The sequence below is a fragment of the Fopius arisanus genome, unplaced genomic scaffold (assembly GCF_000806365.1).
Source record: "Fopius arisanus strain USDA-PBARC FA_bdor unplaced genomic scaffold, ASM80636v1 scaffold00070, whole genome shotgun sequence".
Taxonomy (NCBI): Eukaryota; Metazoa; Arthropoda; class Insecta; order Hymenoptera; family Braconidae; genus Fopius; species Fopius arisanus.
The window spans coordinates 145,379-171,187 of NW_011887809.1; the positions used below are offsets into that span (position 1 = coordinate 145,379).

Sequence of the window (25,809 nt, forward strand, 5' to 3'; positions counted from 1 at the left end):
GGAAATCATCGAGAAATTATTTTGAGAGAATATCTAATAATCATTATGATTGAATAATATTTTATTTTTCGTACAAGTGGAATTTATTAATTATTAGGAATTTTTTTGGAGATGCAGGCACAAGAGAAAAGAGAAGAGAATTCCTCAATTTATTTTAAAGGTTCGGTTAAAGGATTTTAATCCTGCGAGTGAGAAACTTGTCTCGGCGTTCATTAATCCATTATGAAAATAATCTACAACCCCCGAATTATTTCATGGCTATTATCTTTCCACACTCTGCATCTTTTAATTGTCCCACTACTCACCACAGCTATTTTCCCCGAAAGTCTCTTAACACTCGACCTCCAGTTTTCGCCGGGAGGAATCCAAGACACTCCAACGGCTCAGTAATCCCTCATCCTCACACCTCTCATTTAAATTCGGGAGTTCATACCAAAATCTCCAAAAAAAAAACTCGCGAATTCCAGAAATGAGAAATTAAATCGTTCTGACGTTTGCGTAAGGGAAATTTCGAGGCCGAATTAGCGGAATTAAATTTTTCTTCAAGATTGCCAGCAATTTGCGGAGATAATTAGAGGGAAATTTATACAGAAAGACTTACGGAGAGATCAGTCGGTTCATTTAGAGAGTCTAAAATGTTTCGTTGTTAAAAGGTAAAACCGTCTGCTTTAGTTCATGAAATGTATGTGTCACCACCGGTGGAGTGGATCGTGGAAAATAATTGGAGTGGAGCCAGTCGAGCAAATTCCAAGGAGGAAGACTTTCCAGACCCGGTTCCTCATTTTTTTTTCCACTCTCCTCCTCAGAGGATCGATGACAGGTCGATAATCGATCTGTCATAAACGGAGGATACACCACTTGATTGAGGCTTTTCTCCCATTTGTCAGCTTTGTTTTAATTAAAATCCCCTTTGAGCGAGAAACCATCTCGAGAGCCTCCATTATCTATCACTCATTTTTACATCTCCTTTTATTTATTTATACAAAAATATTTGTAATAAAAAAAATTAAGTGATTATCATTATTTCCATTTCCACAGTTTATTATATTTCTCGATATTGTAAACGTTACGAAATAATTACCACACTATTAAATTTTAAATATTTCCATTGAACATAAATATAATATTCACATTAACCTGCCAATTTTAAGTAGAAAAATAGAAAAATCTAATTACTGTGTTTATCTATTAATAAATAATTATAAACAATGATGAGCCCACTAAAGTATCCATCTGCGATATATTAAAAACTAATAAAATCTACTGGAATTTTCGGATAGAATCACCAATTTTTTATCATCGCCAACTGCTCGTCTGTGAGGATGTAGCCGATTTCATGCATGGGTTTTACGATTTTTGGCTTTTTGCTGAGCGAATCGATCCACTTGTAATAAGGCAATTCCTCCCTCGTACCTCCGTACATCTTGGGAAGACTCGTTGGTTTTATGTGCTTGTGAAGGCTTGACATGTCATCTCCATGGAAGAAAACACGTTCCTGCATTTCCTTGTTCAATAATGGTTTGAAAACTGAATATATTACATCGAACACCCATGATTGATGGAGTATGTGGATTGCGTGTGTCTTCATGGGGAATGACGTTACCATCAGTGCTATCACCATATTTGCAATCTGTTATAAACAAGGAACAATAATCAATCAAATTATTTCAATACTCATCAAAACTCAGAGAGAAAATTCTGACGATTTTTACCATTACCAATTAATATAAAACAATTCCATAGCTCGTCTCGTTTTCACTGTTATAATAATTTTTTAATATTTATGTATGAAGAAATCGAACAATCAATTAATCGAGTGATTCCAGTTTCAATCGCACGACTACGCAGAATTTTCTATTAATTAAATCAACTTTCCAGGCGGAAAATGAAGCGTAAAATTATGAAGTGATGGGTAATTCAATGGAAAATGGACAAATGCTAAATGAAAATTTTTTAAATACCACAAAGTCCAAATGTACCATAAAATATCGATTGACCTATTTAATTATTATTTATCGATAATAATTCATTAGTAATAATAATAAAATAATAATAATTGGTCAATAATTAATCATCCCTAAATATAAAATCAATTATCAAATGAAAAAATAAATTTAATCAATTTTACTGTAATTATGATATTATCCATACTTTTAATGATTTTTGTTTTGTTGTTAGATTACAAAAATTTTGAATGTTTATAAAATAATTTTTTTAAATCACCTGTGGGGTCATAGTCCATGCGTGAGTCATCGTGATATCCCGAAGGTCAAATATCACGAATCCCCCTAAAATCTGGGCTCGTGGCTCCAAGGCCCCAAGTTCAAGGATAATGACTGTCGCTTTAAAAATTTCCTCGACGCCATATTTCTTGGGATCCCAATTTCCCATCCTATAAATCATCATCCTGCGTCCACACTCAGTCCGATATCCTGGCACTGTCATGACATCATCATCTCCGATGTGTCGCATCTTCAGGGGATCGACATTCTCGTGAATCTCTGGGTGCGATTCCTTAAAATTGTAGTATCGGACAATCTAGAAAAAAAAATTACACGTAGAAATTTGATAATTAAAATTAAATCATTTAACTGAAATAATTCATTTATTAATTACGGGATTATGAAAATTTTTTAGTTGGTTATTTATTGTGTTTTATTTTTAGCAATTGGCACACGCTCGGAGATTGCGCTAATTGATTATTCATTAATTAGTCAAATAACCATTTTGGAAACATGATAATTGTACAATTATTCCTGATTAAATTGGATATTTGAGACGTACAGGTTTTCTCTTGTCAATGAATTACGGCTTTATTGTTCGTGTTTTTATATTTGATATTTCTATTTTGGTGATAACAATTTTAATAGACTTAGTGGAGGTTTCCTGAACTTTAATCAAGTATGAGAGAGCAATAAATAAAATGAATTCCAAGTGGAGCCTGTGGAAGCATCGGTGATTTATGAGATCGGGGAATATCTTTTCCCTGATTAATTCTCCCGAGGGTTTCATGACACATATTTTAATTCTGTTATCATAAGTACGGGGGAAAATACGGGGTAATAATTCCGAGGCTGGATTTGGCTGAGTGATCAGTTTGCCTTGGCACTCTTACGCAATGCCGCGGATTTTGTCGCGTCAAGTTTATGTTTCCAGTTCGATTCGTTTTATAACCATGGAAAATATTCTGTACTTAATGATATTGAACACTCGACTTAATCCCGAAGAAATGTTGAGTAATATTTAACGAACGATTATTATATTAACAATTTCCTGGAGAAATCCACCCCCAATTTTTCACCGTTCAAATATTCATTACTCATTTTTTCATTATAATAATTACAATAATAATCACATCATTAATAATTTATGGTTATTCAATTGATGAATGAAAAATTGGGTTGGGAAATTTTTGGGGTCATCTTAAAATATTTGGTGTTTTAAAATCAATTTATTTTGGTTATGCAAAATTTTAGTTTTGGGGATAAAAAAATTGATAAAAAAATTTTATCAGATAGGGATTTAGTAATAAATACGTGGGGTAATTTTGTCGAATCATTATGATAATGCGAGAGGAGTTCTGAGAAGTTGATTGATCCAGGTAATGAAGAAATGAATTTTCCCCTGACTGGATTGACTGATTGTCCAAATGACTCATTATCTCAATCTCAGGATTTGATTCCCTGATTGACTTCACAATTAAGACGTGACTTTTCGAGCTGTGACTGACCAATTCCCGGAGAGAAACTCAAGAATAAATTTTTCAGAATTAAATTTATTTTCGTATTAATTTCCTTTATGTTTTACATCAGAATATTGGGATTTCAATTATTCGTCTGAATTCGATAAAAAATTCTACGAATTCCTCCAAATTTTTCCTAGAATTTCGGAATACTCAATGAGTATTCCGACTAATTGAAATGACTCACCAATCGATGAGCCCGATGAATATTGAAATTGCGCGCCCTCAGAAATCTGATGAGAAAGGCGTCGTCCATCCTGTGAGGGCTGCACTCACCCCTCTCTATCAATTAATCAATCAATTAGTCATTCCTAATAATAAATATCCAAGACACAAGCCACTCCCCATGGGCGAGTGCCACTGAAATAGACACTTTGCCACCAAAAATTCAGGATTCGACTTGACAATTCAGTGTGATAATTACCAGTGATAATTACCAGTGATAATTACCAGTGATAATTACCGTAAATCATGTCCCGGAGCTCTTCGAGTGTCTGACACTTGACCTCGTCGGTTTCACCGAGTTCTCGTCTCGCATACTCCATCACCTCCGGGGGTGGTGGTTCCTCCAGGTCCAGGTCGAGTTCCTCCTCGTCGGATTTCTCATCCGTCTTCAAGTCCACTGGATCGTTCAGGGCATCCTCGAATATCTCCGTTTTCGTGGAATTATCCTGCAGCAGCATTGACTCGTACATTCTCTCAATATCACCCGTGTCCTCTATTTTTTTCACTTCTCTCATCGATTTCTCCAGATTAATCGATCTGCATTAAACAAATATATTTGCTAAAACAATTCTTAAAAATTGCACAATTTTCCCAGAAAATCTCGTGACTCATTTAAAAAAAAACTAATTGAAGAAAATAATTACAATGATGATCTGATTAAACCATTTGACATTTTTTTTTTAATTAAATTCATAAATAATTTTGGAATGGGTTGCATAATTGGATTACGAAATTGTTTACTAACCCATCTTTTTTATTGTATAACTGATTAATCTCCAAGTTATCTCCATTCTTTATCGTCAAAATATCCGCATTCATGTCAGACATTCTGTCTCCAGTGAATTTAATCCGTTGGATTTTATCCCCGCGAATTCCTCGGACTTCTCGAAAGATTCAGTTACGTGATTCAATCGAATTCTCATGCACCACTCAACAGTACTTTGTCGTATCCATAGACTGATTGAAAAATATTTCCCCACAACCCAGCAATCGACAAGTATTTAAGTATCAATCCTGTCATGCAATTCTCACCTGCAATTAACGTACAATTTCTTATTACGTTATTTTGTAATTGGTTGAGAATTATTCGCGACGCATTATGTTATTATGATTACGTTCTAATATTTCCTGTCGACGAATCCGACCTTCAGATTGACAGGGAAATAATAAATTTGTTATTCATTTCACGCATCAATCCGCGGAAAATTCGTACTTATAATTAATAATTAAAGATCGGATAATTTTGCAGGAATTTATAAAGTGCAATTCTTCAAATTAATTGATAAAAATATTATACATCATGTAGATCAAATAATGAAGTTTATTCAATTAATATTCTATTATTCAATTGGTGGGTAATTAGTGGTAATTAATTGCGAGGGAATTTGAGGAATGTAGAGTAATCACTCACATTTAGTCCTCATTCCTCTGACAGATTGAAAACCCCTCAATGTCTCGGCGTTCCCTAAAATTAAATAAACAGAGTAAATAGTTAATTTGAATAATTGTAATTTCCCTGCATGATGCAATTGCACGGCACGTAATAAAAATGACCTTTTCAAGCGAAATTATATAATTTTTCATTTTTCTTTCCCGGATAAAAGCCTCTCCCGGGAGATTGCTCGTTTTTCTGTGTCGAAATCATTCGGCTGTTTGCAATTTTCTTACTACAGACTGAGACAAAGACTGACGCAAGTCCGAGGATGAAGGAAGTCGTTGGATAAAACTGAAAATTTACCGGAGAAATTGAAAAATAAATAAATAATTATGAAATCGGAAAAAAATCTGACGAGACTCGGGGACGAGACAATTGAACAACAATTTGCAAATATTTTTAACCTTTCTCTTTTAAACCGGAAAAAATATTATTCAATAGTGCGTCAAGTACCGAAAGAACTCATTACATTAAAAGAAATGTAATGACTTGAATAATTATTATTATTATTATAAAAAATTGAGGAGAATCGATTTGAAAAATAAACTACAATTAATGGATTGTTTAAACAAAATTTTCCATACAATGAGTAATAAATTGGCAAGATCTAGTATGAAGTTATCTTTCTCCTCGTCGGGAATTCGTCATTTCTTTATGACTGACCCATTCCTCCAGAACAAAGAAAATGATAATGAATAGAAAGTTTTTGCGGTAAAAAAAAAGATGACACATTGTCAGGACAGTAATAAACGAAATTCAGTGCGTAATAAATAATATAAAAAATGAAAATCCAAAATTGAAATGACAGAATGAGGAAAACAGAGAAATTTCGATAAAATACGGTGCAATGACCCAAAAACCCACGCGATTGGTCCAGCAATGGGATTTTAACCCCCGCGGGAATAGTGAAATCGTAAATAACGTAGAAAATAGAAAGAACCTCCGGTGATTCCCCAATGAAATCCCGACGAATTGCTTTATATATCCCGCGATTATCTGGAGCATCAGACACGCGAGAACGAGAAAAATAACAGACGATTTTATGTGTAAAATCACTGAAAAATCATTAATAATCATTATGGATGCTTTTGCCGGTTCAGCGCCGCAATGAAAATTCTTTTTCCTCCATTTTATCTGTTTCCACGATTTATTTGAAAATCGACGAGTCATCTTTTACTGCAGCCACTAAACATCGGCCACGTGATGTAAACATCATAAATGTATCAATGACGAGAGCTTTATTGCAATAAAAATGAGGAATTGAAATAAAAAAGGGAAAATAACAGTTTTTTTTTCTTTCAATGTCATCCACTGGCATGATAGACCTTCGATATTTTTATTACATTAACAAGAAGTTAAATTGTTGCTGTGAATTACGATGAGGATTAATTTAGGTACTTGATGGTCAATTTTCATTAATTATTTTTTAACGAATCAATGAGTCGTTGATTAAATTGAATGATGGCTCGAGTCGTAAAAGGCCATTCTCTCTCATTTTCTCTGTTTCCGCCATTAATTTTTAGCCTCAGGCATAATGAGTAATTAACATCACAGACACATGAGCCACGTGACCGGAATACCAGAATAACAATCGAGAAAAAATAATTTTCTGATTAATTATTTAATCTCGAGAAAAATAGCGCGCAATAATTTTGAATAAAAATCTGTCGTCATAACATGTCGAAATCGAGAATAAAATTCTGAGCTCAAGCGTGCAATAATTAAACTAAATTGTTTAATGTTTCGCGGTTAAATGCCGGCGACTAAATAAAATGGAATTCCAAGAATTCGCCGGATAAATTCGCGTTATCTCCTTGGGGAATGCAATCGAGATGAATTCCGATAGCTGGGGCAAATCAATAAACCTGTCAATTGAGAATCTTCAATAATTTTCAAATAATTTAAATTTTTCAACTTTTTTGAGAATTCAAATGAACTGAAAATTATCGCCAACTCTCAGAGTGTGTGAAAATAATTTTTTAATAACAATATTTTTATTGCTCCTCCATTTATTTCACTTCCTAAGACTTGACGATTATTAACGAGAGAAAAAAATTCACTTTCGTCCAGAGAAAATTCTAGATCAGTCACTCGATATCATATAAAAAATATTTTCTCACACTTCAGACCTTCGCATGAAGAAGAACTAAATATGCAATAATATTTACATCGAAGAATGATGATTTTTTGCAGTTAATAAATAACTGGAGAGGCGTAACGATTTTTTAAAGTGCGATAGGAGCAACAAATCGGACAATCCATCGATAATGACCACTAAAATGCCAAATTCTCTTGTAACGATGACAACAAAACCTGATTTTACCTCACAAACTCACAGTGCATGACAACAAAAAGCAAAATGGAATGGAGACCGAGGCAAAATACTTATGCAACTGACTTGAACTGCACACGCGGCTGAACTGCTCGACACCGATCGCAAAAGGCCCTCTTACCCGTCATGGACAACCGCCTAAGCACTGCCCCTCACGTGATTACTCGTTACACAGTTTAATGCACTTTTTCAACAAAATATTTATCACCAAGAAAAAAATCCCCGACAAACCAACAAAACCCGACCGGCCCACCCGAAAAATTTTCGCCCCTCAAAAAAAAATTTCGGTACAAAAAATGATTGAATGATTTAAAATTATTTTTATTACTCTCACATCGATGAAAACAAAAAGAATTTATTAAATAGTTGTTCCGAGATAATTATAAGTTTATTATTATTATTATTGAGGATTAGCTGATTTTTATTGTTATTAAAATTTGGGAGATGTTGGATTTTCGGTGGAAGAAATAATTTTTGAAATTTCAAAATGGCTTCGATGTTTTTTAAATAAAATTTACGATGAATTCGTTTGTTCGGTCATTGATTGATGATTTGTTTATTACTCATTTCCATAAACGTCAGCAGCCGCATCACTCTAAATCAAATAAAATGGAGATAAAAATCGGTAAGGAAAGCCGGAAAAGTAAAATAGAAGAGCCATAAAAAAGATGAAACTATCGTGTAATGTATTCGTTATAGACTGAATCAACGGGATGTCCCATCAAACCTTCTTGAGAACCCATAAAAATTTCAACAATCCACCGATAAATTCCTCCACGCAAAGCGAAAAAGAAATTATTTCTGCCAAGTACGTTTACTCAAGACACGCGATAACTGAATTCTTGTCTCAAGTAAAATCGTTCGACGCCAGTCAATTTGAATTATTTTTTTTTTCTCTTGAAGACAAACAGCCACTTCGGAGTTGTGATACCATTGAACTACTGGACCATTTCTCTCCACTCGTTTCCCACCATTGAATTTTCCATTGTCTTGTCTACTGGGCTATCTCCAAACCTCCCAACCTCCTTCAGAAACAGGTTCTCAAGAAAAAATAACCGCGAGAAACAAATGGAGTGGAAAAAAAAACTAGAGCGTTCAGGGACTAGAATTCACCGCGTCACGCGGTTAGAAATCATTTGAATTTCAACTAACAATTGTATTATCTAATTTTAAAAATTTTAATTCAATTCGTGGTTCAATCATTCATGAAAGTCTCCATTCATCCTGAAAGTTTAAAAATTTAATAATTCATGGGGAACGATCGGTGATATATCAGCACCGACGAGGCAAGAGATAACACTTCGATTTATTTAACAGTTTTTCAGGAATATCTCTGAATCTGAGAGAGATAACTGAATTTGTGATTAAACATTTATTAAAGCTTTTGTTTCACTCTACAAAAAATGTTCCACACAAAATTTCGTTATTTTTATTAGATCCCGAGATATTAACATAAAAATAAGTCGAAGTTATCCCACACCTCTTCGCAGCTGCTTTCTCAACGCATTTAAAAAATCAAACATTAAATTCAATTAACAATAACAACACACAGACTTTTCAGACATAAAATTTTTTTCCTCAACAATTCCTGAAGATCTCGCAAATAATATAATTTTCACTGCAAAAGAAAAATGTCAGTAGAAATTTTTCGCCTCAAAAATTGAATTAATTTCTCATTAATAATTCGTCGAGCATTGAATTTCCCGATGAATTTTCTAAATCGTGCAAAAGGTTGAATTCAGAGGCCGGAGATAGTAGAATTGCGCTCCTTTTACTCCTGTGGTGTAGAGAAAAAAAAAATGGGCGTTCATGGGCGGTAACCGGAGATAAGGATGATCTGAAAAGCTGGTAGTTCTCATCGAGTCTAAAAGTCGTGGCCTTCGCATTTTTTTTTCTTCCTTTTTTTTGTACATGGATGAGGGGCTTGGTCATTGCGAAAGGTGGTCAGGGTCACCCTGTTGCATCTGCACTGGTGCTTTCACTGGAGAACACGTACGCGTTCCCGTAGGGTAGGAAAGACGATTCGGTTCGATGATAAATAAGAGGAATGAGTGTTGCTATGGTGTACCGTAACAACAACACACGTGTCGTGAGGAGAAAATAAAAATGGGGAAATGGAGGAAAAACGACACTATTCTACATGGAATTCCGACGAATCGATAAATTATTCAATGATTGGAGTATTTACCGCGTTATCATGTCGCATTGATAAATTATGCTGTAATTTTATGAACTGTTGGATGAATGGATTTTTTTTCCAGTGGATTATTCCGGGAAAATGGAGAAAATTCAGGGAATGGATCCTCAATATTTAATTCAATAATTACAAGGGATTTTTAATTTTTAATTTTAGGATCAAGTTGGTTCATCAATTATGATCAATTAATTAAAATCGAATAAATTTTCTGAAGGCATTGAAATATTATAAATTGATAAATTAATTAATATTGCAGAGAATTGTTAATTAATTTTCCAAATCCGAATGCAAGGGAATGATAAAAAATTGAATATGCCGGAATTTTAAAATATTTATTATAAGAAAATATTTCTCACGATTGTCATTGATTATTACTTGAATTAATAATTATCGTATCAGGATTTTTAGAATAATATAATATTTTTCCTCGCACGAATCGCCTGATACGTGATGAGTATCGGTTTTCAAATCGGCACATCAACACGTGAAAGAAATTATAGTATTGAGAGATGACCTATCGGTTAGAAACAAGTATTTTACTGAATAGTAAAGCCCTTCCGTGTTCGGGAGTTATGAGAAAGTCGTCCAGAGAATTCCCTGACGATTGCCTCCTTTCTATCATCCAGAGATTTAATACCAATGCGTGTTTTATTCAACTCCGCGTGTCTAATCTCACACGTGTAGGTACACTCCATGAGAATATTTATAATAATTATTGAATAATTGAAACGAGCAATTGTTTTAATAGAAAAATAATCGTTTGAGGATTTTATAAGACATGATCAGTAATTAATAATAATGATTTATCAATTTCGGGGTTATAAACAAAATGTATTCGTCATTAATGTAAAAATTGATAATTAATAACAGTAATTTGTTGTTATTTTGAGATGTAGAAAATAATTCAAACAGAATTTTTGTCGTGAAAATTTTTCTCCGATGCATCGGCGGTTGTGCTATTATTTTTTTGCAGTTGTGAAATCGCCGGTCGATGAAATTGGCGGCAATCGTCCGAAACATCTATTATATTATTATCATAATCGTTGCGGTGAAGTTCAGGACATGATTGGATGTATGTAACTAGAAGGATTCGAAGAATGAGGGAATTGTGGATATTAAATTGGAATTGTGGATCGAAATTTGTGATTTGTCTTTAATTCGGAGTGAAAATCCACTCGATTATAAATTTCTCTGGACTGGGAGTAACAGTCACTCTGACTAATTAAATTTATTTGGGAAAAGTAACAGAGGAAATATCCAGTGTAATTTAAAAAAAATATATGTGTACCTCCAGCAAAAAAATCCGATGTGCGTTCAACACCGAAAAGACGTCACAGACATGCCGATGTCGATAAGAAATCCTGCCACGCAATCCAATACGCAAGAGATACACAGAGACATGATTTATTCATCACGCAATTTTTTCCCTCATTTTTCTTCACTTTATGCACATCATCTAATCCCCCACATGAATTTCTTCCGCTTGTATAAATAAAACGAGTGAAAAACAAAACGAAAAACAAATGGAGGAAAAATATTTGCCACAATATTCGATAAATCTAAATGACAAATCGACGAAATAAGAACACAAGGACTCGGTATGAATTTAAACGAGAGAAATATAAATAGCATATGCTAAATTATTATTGAATGTTGATTAATTCGAGTTGCGATAAGTGGAATGAGTGCGTTAATAATTACCCAATGGGCAGAGAGTCGGTGAGAATTAAATGAGAAATTGATGAGGGGTGGGCGCACTCCTGAGGGATAGATTAAAAAAGTTTTTTCATTTTTCCGACGTTCTCTCGAGACTGAAAAGGAAAAGATCCACCCACGTACTCACATTTTTTTTTTACAGAAGTCTCTGTACCCCCCACCACCCGGAAATTGTGGATTTGGTGTTTTCAGTAGTGACTCGTGGGTGAGAAAACCCCACGGTTTTTATTTAATTCGATATTTCAATCATCTATTCTTTCGATACGAATACACAATCTCGGTCCGAGGTAAACAACTTTTTCCAGACAACAATGTATTGAATTACGGCGTGATTAACGCAATTCACCAGCAGTCGCCTCCAGCATACGTTTTTAATATTCACTGTTCGCAATATCGAGAGTCACTTAATTTTTTCCACTTCACTGAATTTTTTTACTTTTTTTTTTCAATCCTCTCTTCATCCATTTATTTTCTAGCTCCTGTTCGGTGGTTTCTATACCGCAAGCGATGCAAAGAGTGAAGTGAAACAAATTGAGGGTACAAAAACGTATAAAACGCGCTCAATGGAATCATCAGTGATGCACATACGCCTTTTTTATGCTTTATCGATTGGATGGAATAATTTAGACGTATGGAAATTGATTGAGTGCATCACACCAACTGTGGAAGATCGTATGTTCTTATTTTTTCCCCGCAATTCGCTTTTGAATTTTCTCCCAAAATTTCCCGGACATTTTTCCAGTTCTCCCGATTTTTCCGAATTTTCCAATCGACTTAAACTGAAAAATAAAAAATAACAAATGGAAAAAAAAACATGGTAAACGTCGAAAATACGACAAGTAACAAGCATAAAATAATTAATTATTATAAAACAATAATAACAATGAATTAGACAATTTTTCTCACAGATAAAAAAATTTTGTTTAATTCCCAAGTGTTCTCCAATTAGAACAGACCGCGGATTAAAATCCTGTGAAGGTCCACAATAAAGTTTTTCCGCAATAAAAAAAAAATCAATCAATCAATTTGCATCAGAAAAAACGTAATGAACGCGGTTGAGTCAGCGGCGTCTTTTTCCGGGCAACTGTAATGGAAAACATTGATGCAAATGGTAAAACAATGCAAAACATGTGCCCAATGATCACTCAATAAATCGTCAACATCGAAGTGCAAAGACAGAGGTTCAAGGTGTCATGTACCAGGAATAGCCTGATCTCTCTGAATAATTATTCATCATCTGGTTTTGCTAAAAATTTCCCTCCACCCATTCCCCGATCCGCTGATTCGCGATTGACGATACAAAATCGCGAAGAGGTGGTAAAACGAAAAAAAGGAATGAGAGAACACCGAGGGTCAGAGCTCAAAGCCGATGGGAGAGAACCCCCTCTTATTTATAAATCAGAGACATCGCCTCACACTTTGCTATTTCGTTTCCTCCCGTATCGATCCATCGATCCCCTTTCGCGATCCAGTGATCGATCCTCCAGTTCAAACATTCGATCGAGTGTACACGAGTGAAAGTTCCACCGGAGAAATTCTGCGAACGAAGGACTTAAAACAATTACCGTGAGTGTTTATTAATTGTTTATTCATTAATTTTCGATGTCATCTCGTGGTTGTGATAATCAATCCTCCGTTTTTTAATTTTTTGGCGTCAGATCATTGCGAAAAATATCGAGAACTTTTCCGAAAACTTGGGGAAATTATTCACCGATTTTCGAACAGGTTTTATTATTTATTTATAATGATTGATAATTGATAAATGATCGGTAGACTCGTAAGTTCGTGGGGAGTGGTTTTGTTTTTTGGAAGACAATTGTTTAAAAAAGTTATTAGTGAGCGATTTCGGTAATCTAATTGATTTAATTATTCTCAAGTATTTTAATTAGATTTTTATGACAGTGATGGATGTTTTGAAAGCGGTTGAGCAATCGTCAACTTCTTTGGTAATAATCGGTGCATTTGAGGCAATTGGTTTACAAAATAAGTCTTTGAGTTTCACCTGTGTTTCGAGGTCGTCTTAATAATCCCAACACGTCTCTCAATCCTCCGTATCGGTCAAGGTAAAGCGTTTACTTTCCAAATGGCCGTCCACGGGAGAATCCATTATCATTACTCCAGCGATTTAATTAACAAATTGAACAAAACAAAAAAAAATCGTGTGGATTCAATCCAGAGGTTGAATCATAGAATATTTATTTGGAAAAATCAGTGAAATCAATTGAATGAATCGACTGAGATTCACGCGAATCGATTTTTTTTTTGCAGAAATAATTTGTTTCTCAGTAAATCCGAATTTTCATTCGGAACTCGAGAATTTGTGGGAAATTTTGACTGAGAATTGTTCTGGAAATTGTTGAACATCATGTTCTCGGGGCGGGGATACGGGTCGGCTTGCAGGAAGTATTGGTAGATTAGAGTAGATTAATCTGCATAGTTGTGGCAAAAAGTTGGTCGATGTACGTCTTTACGAGAATTCGTGCGAGTGTTGGGATATTATGCAGTCGATTAGAGATGGAGATCGATTCTATTTCTGGAGAATTGTTTTGTCTATTATCGAATAAGTTCACTGTATGGAGGAGGGCACTGGATATCGAGAGATATCCGACGTTGAAGATTGTTAACAATTTTCATGAAAATTGGAAATTCTCCTGCAATATTCAGCAGCGTATATATCTCCAACCAGCAGTGATAAAAAAAAAATATGAATCGCCCCGAAAAGCACTTTTAATTCCCCAGATATCCTTCCATTCCGTTTTTCGATATCATTTTTTTATCGAGAGATATTGAGCATCGAAAATTGTTAAAAAATGCGTTAAAAATCGAAATTGTTTGAAATTGTTTGAAATTGTTTGCAATATGATAAAAAAAAATATAAACAGTTCCGAAAAATCCTCGCAATTTATATTGCTAAAAAAATCCCTTCCCTCAGATAAATTACAGATCTGATGAAGTTCCAAAAACAATTATTGAATAATCGTTGAATATCGTTGAATTTCTGCACTTCACCTGCTGACTTTTTCTACGAATCATAAGATGACTGACTCATTCCCGTCGGCATAATAAACCTCTCATCACCCACAAGCATTTTCACAATTGCAGAATTCCATTCGATAGACGATTACACGTGTACTCCTGACAACGAGACTGAAATTATCGGTCTCGAAGGTGGACGAGACGGTCACTCTCAACACATGTAAAAAATACAGGTGGGGATAAAAAAGACAACAGAGATCTCATTTATCGTGTGCTGACTTCTCTTATGATTTTATGACCTGACCAGAGGCCAAGAAGCGGGGAATGCACGTATAAGTACAAGTTGAAATCCCCGACGTTAGCATTTTTTCTTTGTTACTGTCGTCGACAGCTCTAATTTTCGATTTCAGAGTTCAGGCGTGTACTTGCTATTCAGCATGGATTATATCGTGGAGAGTGAGTACTTTTGAATTTATGATGAAATGGAAATTTATCGGATTTTCGGGGAATTTTCTGGCGCGAGACTTTGGCCGACTCTAGGGAAAATGGGGAATTTTTGGTCTGGATTCAGTTCTGGGAGGAACAGGAATTTCCATTTTTCTTGGAATTTTTATTTTTCTCGGAATTTCCATTTTTCTCGAAATTTCCATTTTTCTCGGAATTTCCATTTTTCTCGGAATTCCCATTTTTCTCGGAATTTCCATTTTTCTCGAAATTTCCATTTATCTCGGAATTTCCATTTTTCTCGGAATTTCCATTTTTCTCGAAATTTCCATTTTTCTCGGAATTTCCATTTTTTTTATTTTCACGGATGAGTTGAAAAAATATTCCTCCAGAATTTTTTCATGATTACTAAAGAATCGGTTGAGAAACTTCCATGAATGATTCAAAGATATCGCTAGGCCGAAGAAAAGAGAATTATTTCGGTCAAGTAAATTTACTTGAGACAAATACCTCGCCCGAATATTTACCCAGGCCAAGTGACAATTATTTACACCCACAAAACAAAATTCTCAATACCTGAATCTCCGCGAGAGCATCCGCTCCCAACATTTGATAAAATAAAAAAATTATAATAAAAATCGAATACACAAAAAAAAGTGATTGCAAATTTTTCTCTGAAAACACGAAATCTTTTTTCGATAAAATCGAACTGATTAATTTTGGAATGAATTCGATGTCTGATCACTGGATATTTCACGGTAAACAAACGCCGAAGGAACGGCTCATTCGTCCAGTAAATAATGTACTGTCAATATAACCGATGAGAGGGGATGAAAAGACCCGGGCCATTTCCAATTGCAATAGCTCGTTCCCATTTCGCATCGGCCGATCGGTTCAATCGACTTCGAATTTCGCGATACAGCGACTCCTCTTCCTTTCATTCCGTTTCCCCCAGGGCCTGTGTGCACCAGTGGAAAAAAGTCACTGTTCGCATCAGTTGTACATTTTACCCGATTCTACTTCTACTTCGTAGAATTCCAAGTAGAATCCGTACTTGAAGACGACATCACGTACGCTTGATTCGTTTTAGCAAGTGCTAAGAGATAAGAATTTTTATCTGTTACATCCAATACGAATTCAGTAGTTTTTTTTAATCCCACGGAGTCATGGGTACTTGTCGCGTTGATTACGCTTCATTAAATCAGAAAGGTAAGCGCAATTGATGGATTTTTAAAATTTTTTTTATTGCACTTGTTGGTGAACGATTCTATTTTTATTAGAATTACTCGAATTACTCGAATTTCTCGATGTTTGTTAAAGTGCGATTGTTTTTCGTTGAGAATTAGTATTATCGGTGAAATTTTTGGTGATTTTTGACGATTTTTGGGCATTCGGAAATTTTTTTTGGGTTTTAAATTGTGAATTACATGCCATTGTTTTTAAATTTGTTGGTGTGAGGGAGAGAAATTAAATATTCATTGCGTCCAAGGATAATTAATTGATTAATAAACCCTGAATCCATGCCCTCGTTTTTTTTTATTATTGCTGCGACCGTATATTTATTGCAAGAAGTCATTTGGGAATTATAAAAAAAAAATAATGAATAAGTTATGGAAAATTTCAATTTTTGAGTGAAATGGTAAAACAAAGAAGAATATCTCCGAATTTAAGGGACATAGCGGGATTTTCGTAATGACCTTTTTTGTAGGGCTGGTTGAGATCCGCAGAAAAGGTAATTACAAAAATTTTTGTATTTTCGGTAATTCCGGAGATATTTCTCGTTTGAATTTTCCATCTTTTCAATTTTGTTGTTAAGCGATTGGGGAAGCATTTTCTATTCGAAAAATCGTTAATAATAATTAATGGTGATAATTTTATGAGTATAAGATTGGGATTCAGTTTCGATCAATTTCCCAGCGATGTGTACAGTCCGTGGATTGGTTCAATGACCCTATTGGATTTTCTTTAATCTGAAAAATGTAAACACCCGAATTTAAATCTCAATTATTATTTCCCCGGATATATTCCAAGGTTCTTGTCATTCTCTGATAATTCCGATTCGTTAGAAAGTCTCAGAACATTGAGCAATACTTTGGAACCGAAAATCATTGAACGAGAGGTCATACCCTCAGGCCTCTCAATTCTCGCGTGTTTCTTGCACTTTGCAATTACGAAAAATCGACCTTCGCGGGTAATTAACATGCGATTCGCATTAATCTACCCACGAAAAAACATTTCTCACGCCAAAAAAAAAACTTCCGTTACTCCACCCAAAAAAAAAATTCCAACAAATTAAAAAAACGAGAAGTTTTTATAAATTTTGATTTTTCTAGCAATCGCATCTGAATTTTTCATCCGAACTCATGAATTTCGCAGACTTGGAGTTGAAATTCCACTGGAAATATTCTGTATTTATTTTTCTTCAGAATAAAAAACTCATACATCGCAACAATTGTCGAAGGAAGTGTAAAAAAAATTCCAAGGCCGCGGTGGTCGATTATTTATCTCCCGGGAGTCCTTGCACCTTGCACCTTGGAAATTTATTAAAAAAATACCCCAGCAGGAATTTTTTGTTTACCGGAAAATCTGAGTGAAAATTACATAATACAATTGTTACTGATATTGAAATAAATAATCACCTCGGATTAAACAATTATGAATTTTTCTCGTGTAGAATTCGTATCCCGCGAAAATCCTCTTCAGTCTCATTAAAATAACTATTCACGTCATTCCCCCTGGGAATGACGTTTCTCATGTTTTTTTTTCTCAGTACTTTCTATCGTCTGGACTTTGATTCGTCGTAAACTCGAATGAATCATTCCGACAAATGATAACACATTGTCCGAGATTATTCGCGAATACATTGAAATGCGAAACTATCCAAAGGGTTTCGTATTACACAGCCATTTCCGCATTCAGCAGCATTAAATGACCCCGAGATAAATACCCAACAAAAATTCCACTCTCTACCACAAATTTATTATAAATTTTTCAAATATTCCACAGCGAACATAAAAATTTCGAAGTAAAAGAAAATGTTTTTGAGGAATAACGCCGCACCCAATAGAAATATCGAAATTAGTCTCAAGATCTTTTTTGCGGAATGAAAAAAGAGCTGCAAAAAAGATCGATATGAAAATTTCGATATTTCTCTCGGATTCGGAGATATCTTCCAAAACGCGGGAAGAAAAAAATCGGATTATTGTAATTGAAATCGCCAGTGATTATTTGAAGGCTAAAAAATATGATTGAATCAACCGACGAGTTTGAGATTGGCAAAAAACTTGTATGATTCAAGTTCTCAGTGAATCACCTTGTCAACCTCCAAACCACTCCCGATGATCAATAAAAAACCATTTAAATCTAAAAAATTAGCAGCGAACGACCCATTAAAACCGTCTGCACCTTGAAACCGTCGGAAGGTCATAAAACCCGTCTAATCCGATGTTTTATTCATCCGAAAAACCCGAGAAATCATCAGCGATCGAATGCAGTCTTGCATCCACCCTAAAAAATCTTTAATTCGCAAAATTCTCCTGAAAATTCCCAAAATTTCCATCGACTTCGCCTTCCATTAAAAATTTCCTCAAATTTCAAATCCAATTCAATCTCAATTTTCCCACTCTAAAAAACTCAACAATTTATTTGAATAATTTTTTTTTTAATGATTGTTTCAGTTTCAATTTTCAGATCGTCCTGAATTTTATAATGATCTGCATTATATCGATTATTAATTATTGAAAGAACGCGATATATAATTTGTCATTCAAGCTTGAGATGGAAATATCGTTGAATTATTCATGACAGGACAGAATGCCAGCGAAAAATGTGTCTGTTATTTTTTTTTTAAAAGAAAAAAGACGCGTTGAAACTGCCAATGACATAAAAAAAAAACCACCGAATGTGGCAACATCGTTTCGCAAAACTCGATGATATATTCCATTCGGTGATCGGTCACAAATGCAGCCAACAATATCGCAGATTCCGCAGATCCTCGAAATGTTTGTGCAAATCCAGTTATTACCGCTGATGATCAGTAATTCATGTGCAATCCTTTGATATTCCATGACACAGATACGTTGACAGTTCGCCAGACTGATGCCATCAATCCCTCTTCATCCTCCTCTTCATCCTCCTCTTCATCCTCACATCCACTTTATTACGTAAACATGAAGGACAGCCAAAATACTCCATTACATTCGTAATTACTCACTTACGATATTTCATACGTCGGTAATTTTTCCCTTGTCTTTATCATCCTGTAATCCACATCACCGGTTGTTTTCAAACGTCTCCAAAACAAGTAACTCGGAATTACAAGTGTAATTGCACCTGTTTCAGACTTCAGCCTTGATCCCTTAACATTCATTATTTTCATTTTAGATTTTACTCATTTCAGTCACGTATATTCGGTAAATTCCACCTGAAAACGTCAATTGCACCTCCAAAAAATGCAGATTAAATGTTTTTTAATATCCAAAGCGCCAATTTACAAATCATCAACTGACCGTTATTTTTTCAGCTACCCCTGTTTATTGTTGTTTATTATTTTTCTATGAATAAAAATTCGGAATTACTGAGCGAATCCATGTAAATCGATAATGAATCGATTATCCCATCCGCTCAATGAAGAATAAATGATAAATTCACCTTGTAGAGATGCTAAGAACTAATGACTCCATCCTCTAATTATATCTGCATCGATTACCCTTGTTATGATTGCGAATGGCGAGTTGGATGAAAAAAAAAAAAATAGAGCTGAGTTCGATAATTTTTTATCTCGCCAGCAAGAGTTAAAATGCTCGTCGTGACTGAAGTGGAAACATTCAGTCATCAGCCAGACGCAGTTTACATGCCAAGATGGATAGTGCACTTTACATAAAAGGTTGAGCATACATTCTCGTTACAAAACAATTGCTACTGTTTTCGTAATTGTTTTAAATAATGTGAGGACAAGCAACGAATAATCAATCGGGAAATAGTGACGCAATGGCGAGTTTTTCCGAGTGTTTTAGCATTAGCCTTGGCTCTCCCACTGTCACCATTTTTTTTTCAGATTAATTAATTAATTTGTTCGTTTCGGATAACAATTCGTAATCAAGCCCTTGAAATTCCACTCCACCATCAGTAATTTCGGGTTTTGTAATTAAAAAAACTGCGATTTGTGAAAAATAAGTAGAAAAATAATCTTCCAAATATTTATAACTGAAATAGAAAATAGAAAAATCCAGTAATTATTTATAATAATAGTTCTGGGTGAATTTAAATATAAATACGTTTTAAATATAATAAAATTCGATATAATTTTATTTCCGTCTGGTAAACATTTTGTACTCTCCCGCCATTTTTTTGCTGGGACATCCGCCGAGTCCACATCAATTAAAATGCGAGTGAGTTGCCAAGAAACATCAGCTGTCAACCACGTAGGCCAATGCGTCAATCGCATGTAATAATTGCGATGTGAGTCAACTTATTATTATTCGCGGTACCAATGACTTCCGCTCGGACGTAGAATATTCGGGAAAGTGTATTCGCGAATTTTGCGAGTTTCATCGACAATTGTTTATTGCAGAGACGATGCTGACGGACATGGATCAATTGCCGTCCATTCAGCTGGGGGATTTTGTTCTTCAGTTTGAACTTGGCCCGCCCAGTACAGAAGTCCAGGCAGTCGCCAGGAAAGAACTCAGGGAGACACCTGAGCTGCAAAAACAGGCTGTCGCTGAACTTCGGGAATTACTCAAAAGTTTGTAATTAGTTCGCCAGTCAATAACTAGTCCATAAATTTTTTTTTTCTAGTACTGTCACAGTAAATTCATAAAAAAATCTTCATCACCGCGTGAAAATGAAAAAATACCTATTTATATTCCAGAGGAAAGTGACCTCAAATGCCCGCTCGACAACGAATCCTGGTTGATCCGTTTCCTCCGGCCATGCAAGTACTACCCAGATTCAGCAGCTAAATTGGTAAAAGAGTATTACGCCTTCAAAGTGAAGCACTCGAATGTTTATGACGGCCTCAAGCCATCGAGGGAGAGAAACATCTTCGAGCACAACATCCTCACTGTTCTACCAAATCGAGATCAACACGGACGTCGTATATTGATCATTGAGCTTGGAAAGAAGTGGAAGCATAATAAGGTGTCATTGGATGAGGTGTTCAAAGGTGCTGTTTTGTACCTCGAGGCTGCTATGCTTGAGCCAATATCCCAGATTGCTGGTGCTGTTGTTATATTTGATATGGATGGACTGAGTTTACAGCAGACTTGGCAATTCACTCCACCTTTTGCTAAGAGAATTGTCGATTGGCTACAAGATGCTGTACCACTCAGAATAAAAAATATTCATATTGTCAATCAGCCTTACGTCTTCAATATGGTATTCGCTCTGTTCAAGCCCTTCCTCAGGGCGAAATTGAAGGAACGAGTGAGTCCTAATTATTCTCCACATATTTTTTTAAATGTTTATAAATGTCGTCGTCATATCCTTGAGGTACGTTGAATTTTTTAAACCAATCCTTTTTTTTTAAGATTATTTTCCATGGGACTGATCGTAAATCGCTGCATCAGCACATGTCTCCGAAGTGCTTGCCAGAGTGCTATGGTGGGACTGTATCAATTCCCAGAGTCACTGGGGCTCAATGGCTTGAATTGTTGATCATGTGTGATAAGGAGTACGATGGTGAGAGTTAATTGCATGAGTCATAATTTCTCGGTGAGATTTGCGGGGGATTAAAATAACGAGCTCCAGTTCCGAGAAAATTCACGAGATTATTTTTCATTTAATTCACTGCAAGAAAAATGTCCTCTTCCTGTTACACAGATCTTTTTCATTATGATAATCTTATCTCCCTGCGAAATAAACCAAAGAATAATTGTACATTCTCTCTGAAGATCTTTACCTTTTTTATTGCCAGGAATTTAAAATTTAATAAAAAAGGTATTGCCACATATTTAATTATCTTCTTATTGAATAATTATTATCGAAATCTCAGTACGCGATCTCTTCGAATTTCCCTATGAATTGTATGTCGAAATTAATGCTTGAAAATTTTTATGATTTCAGCGATCAACTCCTATGGCTACAAGAAAAAATAATGCGTTTATAGAATTTAAAAAAAAAACACTCGACGTCGAGCGATTGACGTTGTTATAATTAAAATTGAAGTGAGAGGAACAGGCCACTGTGTGGAGAACCTACCGCTCGACGAAAATCAATTGTTAATAACTATAAATTAATTCCGGGTCGAATCAATAGGCCCTCAACCCCTTCCGTGTATTTAATAATGAAACGGATTGCTCATTTTATAGAATTAATGAATAAAATAATTCCTGAATCTTTTCATTGACTTCAAGGGTTTTTCCCGGAAGTCACAAAAATTGTGATTACTAATGATTTTTACACTGAATTTAAGAAAATTGCCTCCATTTTGAAAATAATCTGTCGTTGATTCGAGGATTTTTTTGTTGTTAAATTAATAATATTTTTATTTTTTCAAGACAATTTTATGAAGGGAAAAAACAGCACAAGAATTTTTTGAGATAATTTTTTTCCCCTTCCCCAAAAAATGTTGTCTTTTTTTTTGTCGTCTGTTTTTATTTTTTTTAATGAAATTTAGGTGGCTAATTATATAATTTCATGATTAGTGTGGCTGAATTATTAAAAGAGATGAGTAATTGCTTGAGGGCGAGTCGATAGAGTGCGAATTGGCGAGAGAGAATGATTTTACGTTTTAGAACAAAATTATTAATAATATCATTAATTATTGATTATGGCACACGTGCACTTATTTCCAATTATATATTGTTTAACAGAAATGTTTATTCATTTATTCGCGAGAGGACATTTGCCTGAACCATTAGATCAAGTGATAAAGGGGCAGATGAGTTCAGACGTGATTTTTTTTTCTCTGCAGAAATAATAAAGACACAATTTTATTAAAAATTCCTTTTCTTCATTTAAAATAATACAATCATTCCCTGCATCCGATCATTAACACCTATTTATATCTCTAGTAATAGAATCTCAAACAAAACAATGAGAGATTATATCTGAATAATTACGAATCGATGGATTCAATGACCTGCGAGAGAAAATCTCCAGGCAAAACTGGTTGTTCCAGTTTTATTCGGATGAATACATAATTTACGATTGAGGTTGAACTGGAAATAATAAAAATGGAGATTCCAGTGGAAATAAATGAGTGCCCTTGGCCGAATTCACACCTGGTGGAATTTTTTTCAATAAAAATGTGACTTCAATTGAAATTTTAAGATCAACAATTGTTTCATTACTGATAATTCAGCCCAGCCACGTGATCCATGATCTCCAACATCTCCAATTATTCTATTTCTTCTTGGGATAGCCCAGACGATTTTCCTCTGTGAAAATAAAATACAAGACCACTTCAGATTAATGACAGTCTTATTAACTTGAGTGGTGCACGACTTTTTTTTATTTTACCGGACGATAAAAGATGGGAATTGCACATTTCAGAGGAGAAATAATGAGAAGGTTCTGCTTGTTGCAAAATCCTAGGCCAGAAAATATTGTGGACAATAAAAATTACTGTGGGATTCAAATCATTTAAAGAAATTAATTTATGAGCTTGTGATTCTCTTGGGACCCGTAAAATTCCTGAATGAATTGATGAATCAATTTCCAACTAATTGATATTTTAAATTTACCTGTGAACTCCTCCTCCCAGAGGCACAGATATTTGTACAGAGGTTCCCCGATAGGATCTGCTGGTATATCTAAATCTCCACCATATCTACGAGGCAGTGCTTTTGCCTCTATATGTGATAAAAGGGCAGGCCTGTTAGTCCCATGGAAATGCACTCGCTTCCGTAATTTTTCCTGCGAGTGAATATTTTTCCATAAAAAATTACCCATTGCATTCCATAAAAAAACCAAAAATATCCGATAAAAAACGGATCTAATTTAACCTCGTGTCTTCCAAATGAATAAATTAATTACTAACAATCATTATTAATTATTCACTCTTTAATAATGAATAAAAAATTTCTTGGACTCGGATTTTTCTAGTCCACGAAATCAAAATTGAAAAGTTCTTTTATTTTTATTTGTTTTTTTAATTAAGGAATTAAGGATAAGGATTAGCTCCTAATTTTTATTTATTTTTTTTTGTGGGAATGGAAAAGTTTAAATAATGACTCACGTGCAAAAATGGTTTAAATATGGCGAAGACCATGTTGAAAATAAAAGGCTGATTTATAATATGGACGCCCTTGAGGCGAACAGGCAAGCATTTCTGGACCCATTCAAGTACAGCACTTGCAAAACTCGGGGTGAAGTACGTCACGTGATTCAGGGACAAACCATCCATGTCAAGAATTACCTGAACCCCGCAGACCTATAAAAAATATCATCTCTATCAATGACATCCATCCACTGTATTTTTCACAGTGAAAAAAAAATCAATGACGAGAATGCAATTACAAATGATAATGAGAGGATTTTCCGGATTGATTACTTATTGAATTTTTTTTTCTCGCTACTCGACGGAGCGGAGAAAAAACAGGACAAGAATTATTCCAGATTATTAATTATCATTTCGTATTTGTTTATAATTATTATTCAGTAATTAGAATAGTGTTGGAGGAGAAATTCAATAGGTGAGGGAAGGACGCAATTAGGGGATTCATTTTGGGAGTTTATTGATTGGTAATCGATGATTTTTTTTATTTTTCAATTGATATTTCATTTTACCTGAGTCTTTGGCTCGTTCAGGGCAGCTGCCAGGAACATCATGACACCCCGGAATATTTGCTCGAGTGCAATTTCCTTCGGTTTCCACCGTTTTCCACTTTCAATTAGAATTACTCGGCAGCCATCTGCACGCACTGGTAATGGAGTCACTACACCAGATTCAAATATAGCTCGATCGTTCTTCGGGATCAATTCATTGCAGATGCGAGGATGAGTGACTTGGTACCGATAAAAACGCTTCATCTGTTTCGAATTTCGGGGAATTTTTATTGATTTGTCTGTCAAGTGCACGAGGAAAGATTAATCTAGTGGAAATAAATTAATTGACTATTTCTCCTGAACTTTTCCCTTTGCCATCACCGTAGGTGGAATTTTCCAAATTATTTTTGATGAAAAACATTACAGCATTCGGAGAAAATTATAAAATTTGCATTAACATTATTTGATTAATTATTTTAATGGGAGCGTTAAAAATAGTCTAGATATATTATCAGAGAATATCTCACAAGTTCGAAAGCTGGTTTGGCATGCCATTTTACAGGTCTCAAGTACTTGCAAAAAAAGTGATCGTCATCAGGTACGTTGAGATCAGGTTCACCTGAAATCACCAATTCCATTGTCTTTATTCATCGGGAATAACTGGAGTCCTTGACCTTAACTGAAAGAATACTCGTTAATCATTAAGCCATTCGATATTCCGTTTATCGATGTAATTATCATTTTTTTTTTGGCCGATTTGTAAACGATATTCGGGATCCTTCGGTAATTTATGGAATGATTAAAAATTCAAGGGCACTCCCTGTTTTAAATCTCCACTCCATTTGAAAGATCATGACCTCGAGACTCAAAGTCAAAGACTTGACCTTTTTTAATGACATCAACATTTCGTAATTTCTATTACGAAAATTCCACAAATTACGAGTCAAAAAAGAGAGAGCTGAATAAATTTTCATCAATTCCTGAGGCATTACTTGAGATATTTTTAATCTAAATTTAATAAAAAACGAAGA

General features: G+C 34.8%; 3 protein-coding genes across 15 annotated transcripts in view; 1 reads left to right on the forward strand and 2 right to left on the reverse strand.

Moving 5' to 3' along the window:
• Positions 1-1,029: 1,029 nt before the first annotated feature.
• On the reverse strand, positions 1,030-14,679 carry LOC105269464 (alpha-tocopherol transfer protein). 8 transcript variants are annotated; one of them, XM_011309733.1, is made up of 8 exons: positions 7,571-7,835; positions 5,522-5,693; positions 5,379-5,432; positions 4,713-4,999; positions 4,206-4,504; positions 3,930-4,024; positions 2,224-2,538; positions 1,030-1,630 (listed from the first exon to the last, which is right to left on the reverse strand). In XM_011309733.1, exons 4-8 carry the CDS (start codon positions 4,793-4,795, stop codon positions 1,283-1,285), a joined length of 1,140 nt encoding a protein of 379 aa, XP_011308035.1. In that variant the 5' UTR covers positions 4,796-4,999; positions 5,379-5,432; positions 5,522-5,693; positions 7,571-7,835; the 3' UTR covers positions 1,030-1,282. The 8 variants fall into 8 exon arrangements, with proteins under 8 accessions (XP_011308035.1, XP_011308036.1, XP_011308038.1 ...); XM_011309734.1 differs by having other exon boundaries at positions 7,726-7,823; XM_011309736.1 differs by lacking the exons at positions 5,522-5,693; positions 7,571-7,835 and adding an exon at positions 14,657-14,679.
• LOC105269463 (alpha-tocopherol transfer protein-like) lies at positions 13,055-22,407 on the forward strand. Of its 5 annotated transcripts, none has more exons than XM_011309728.1 (5): positions 13,055-13,213; positions 20,640-20,813; positions 20,940-21,493; positions 21,598-21,748; positions 22,133-22,407. In XM_011309728.1, the coding sequence occupies exons 2-5, from the start codon at positions 20,645-20,647 to the stop codon at positions 22,162-22,164; spliced, it is 906 nt and encodes a 301-aa protein (XP_011308030.1). In that variant the 5' UTR covers positions 13,055-13,213; positions 20,640-20,644; the 3' UTR covers positions 22,165-22,407. The 5 variants fall into 5 exon arrangements, with proteins under 5 accessions (XP_011308030.1, XP_011308029.1, XP_011308027.1 ...); XM_011309727.1 differs by lacking the exon at positions 13,055-13,213 and adding an exon at positions 14,975-15,079; XM_011309725.1 differs by lacking the exon at positions 13,055-13,213 and adding an exon at positions 15,940-16,276.
• Positions 22,408-22,985: 578 nt separating this feature from the next.
• LOC105269465 (alpha-tocopherol transfer protein) overlaps positions 22,986-25,809 on the reverse strand; it is a 4,145-nt gene continuing 1,321 nt past the window's right edge. Inside the window, exons 3-8 of one of the 2 annotated variants that reach the window (XR_892444.1) lie at positions 25,306-25,397; positions 24,800-25,042; positions 24,249-24,443; positions 23,755-23,926; positions 23,362-23,448; positions 22,986-23,292 (exon numbers count right to left, since the gene is read on the reverse strand). Coding sequence is in view for 1 of the 2 variants with exons in the window: in XM_011309740.1 (XP_011308042.1) it covers positions 23,414-23,448; positions 23,755-23,926; positions 24,249-24,443; positions 24,800-25,042; positions 25,306-25,397 (737 nt within the window). In the remaining variant the exon portion in view is untranslated. Of the gene's footprint in view, positions 23,449-23,754; positions 23,927-24,248; positions 24,444-24,799; positions 25,043-25,305; positions 25,398-25,809 lie in introns of both variants that reach the window. The other variant, XM_011309740.1, reaches the window with a different exon arrangement.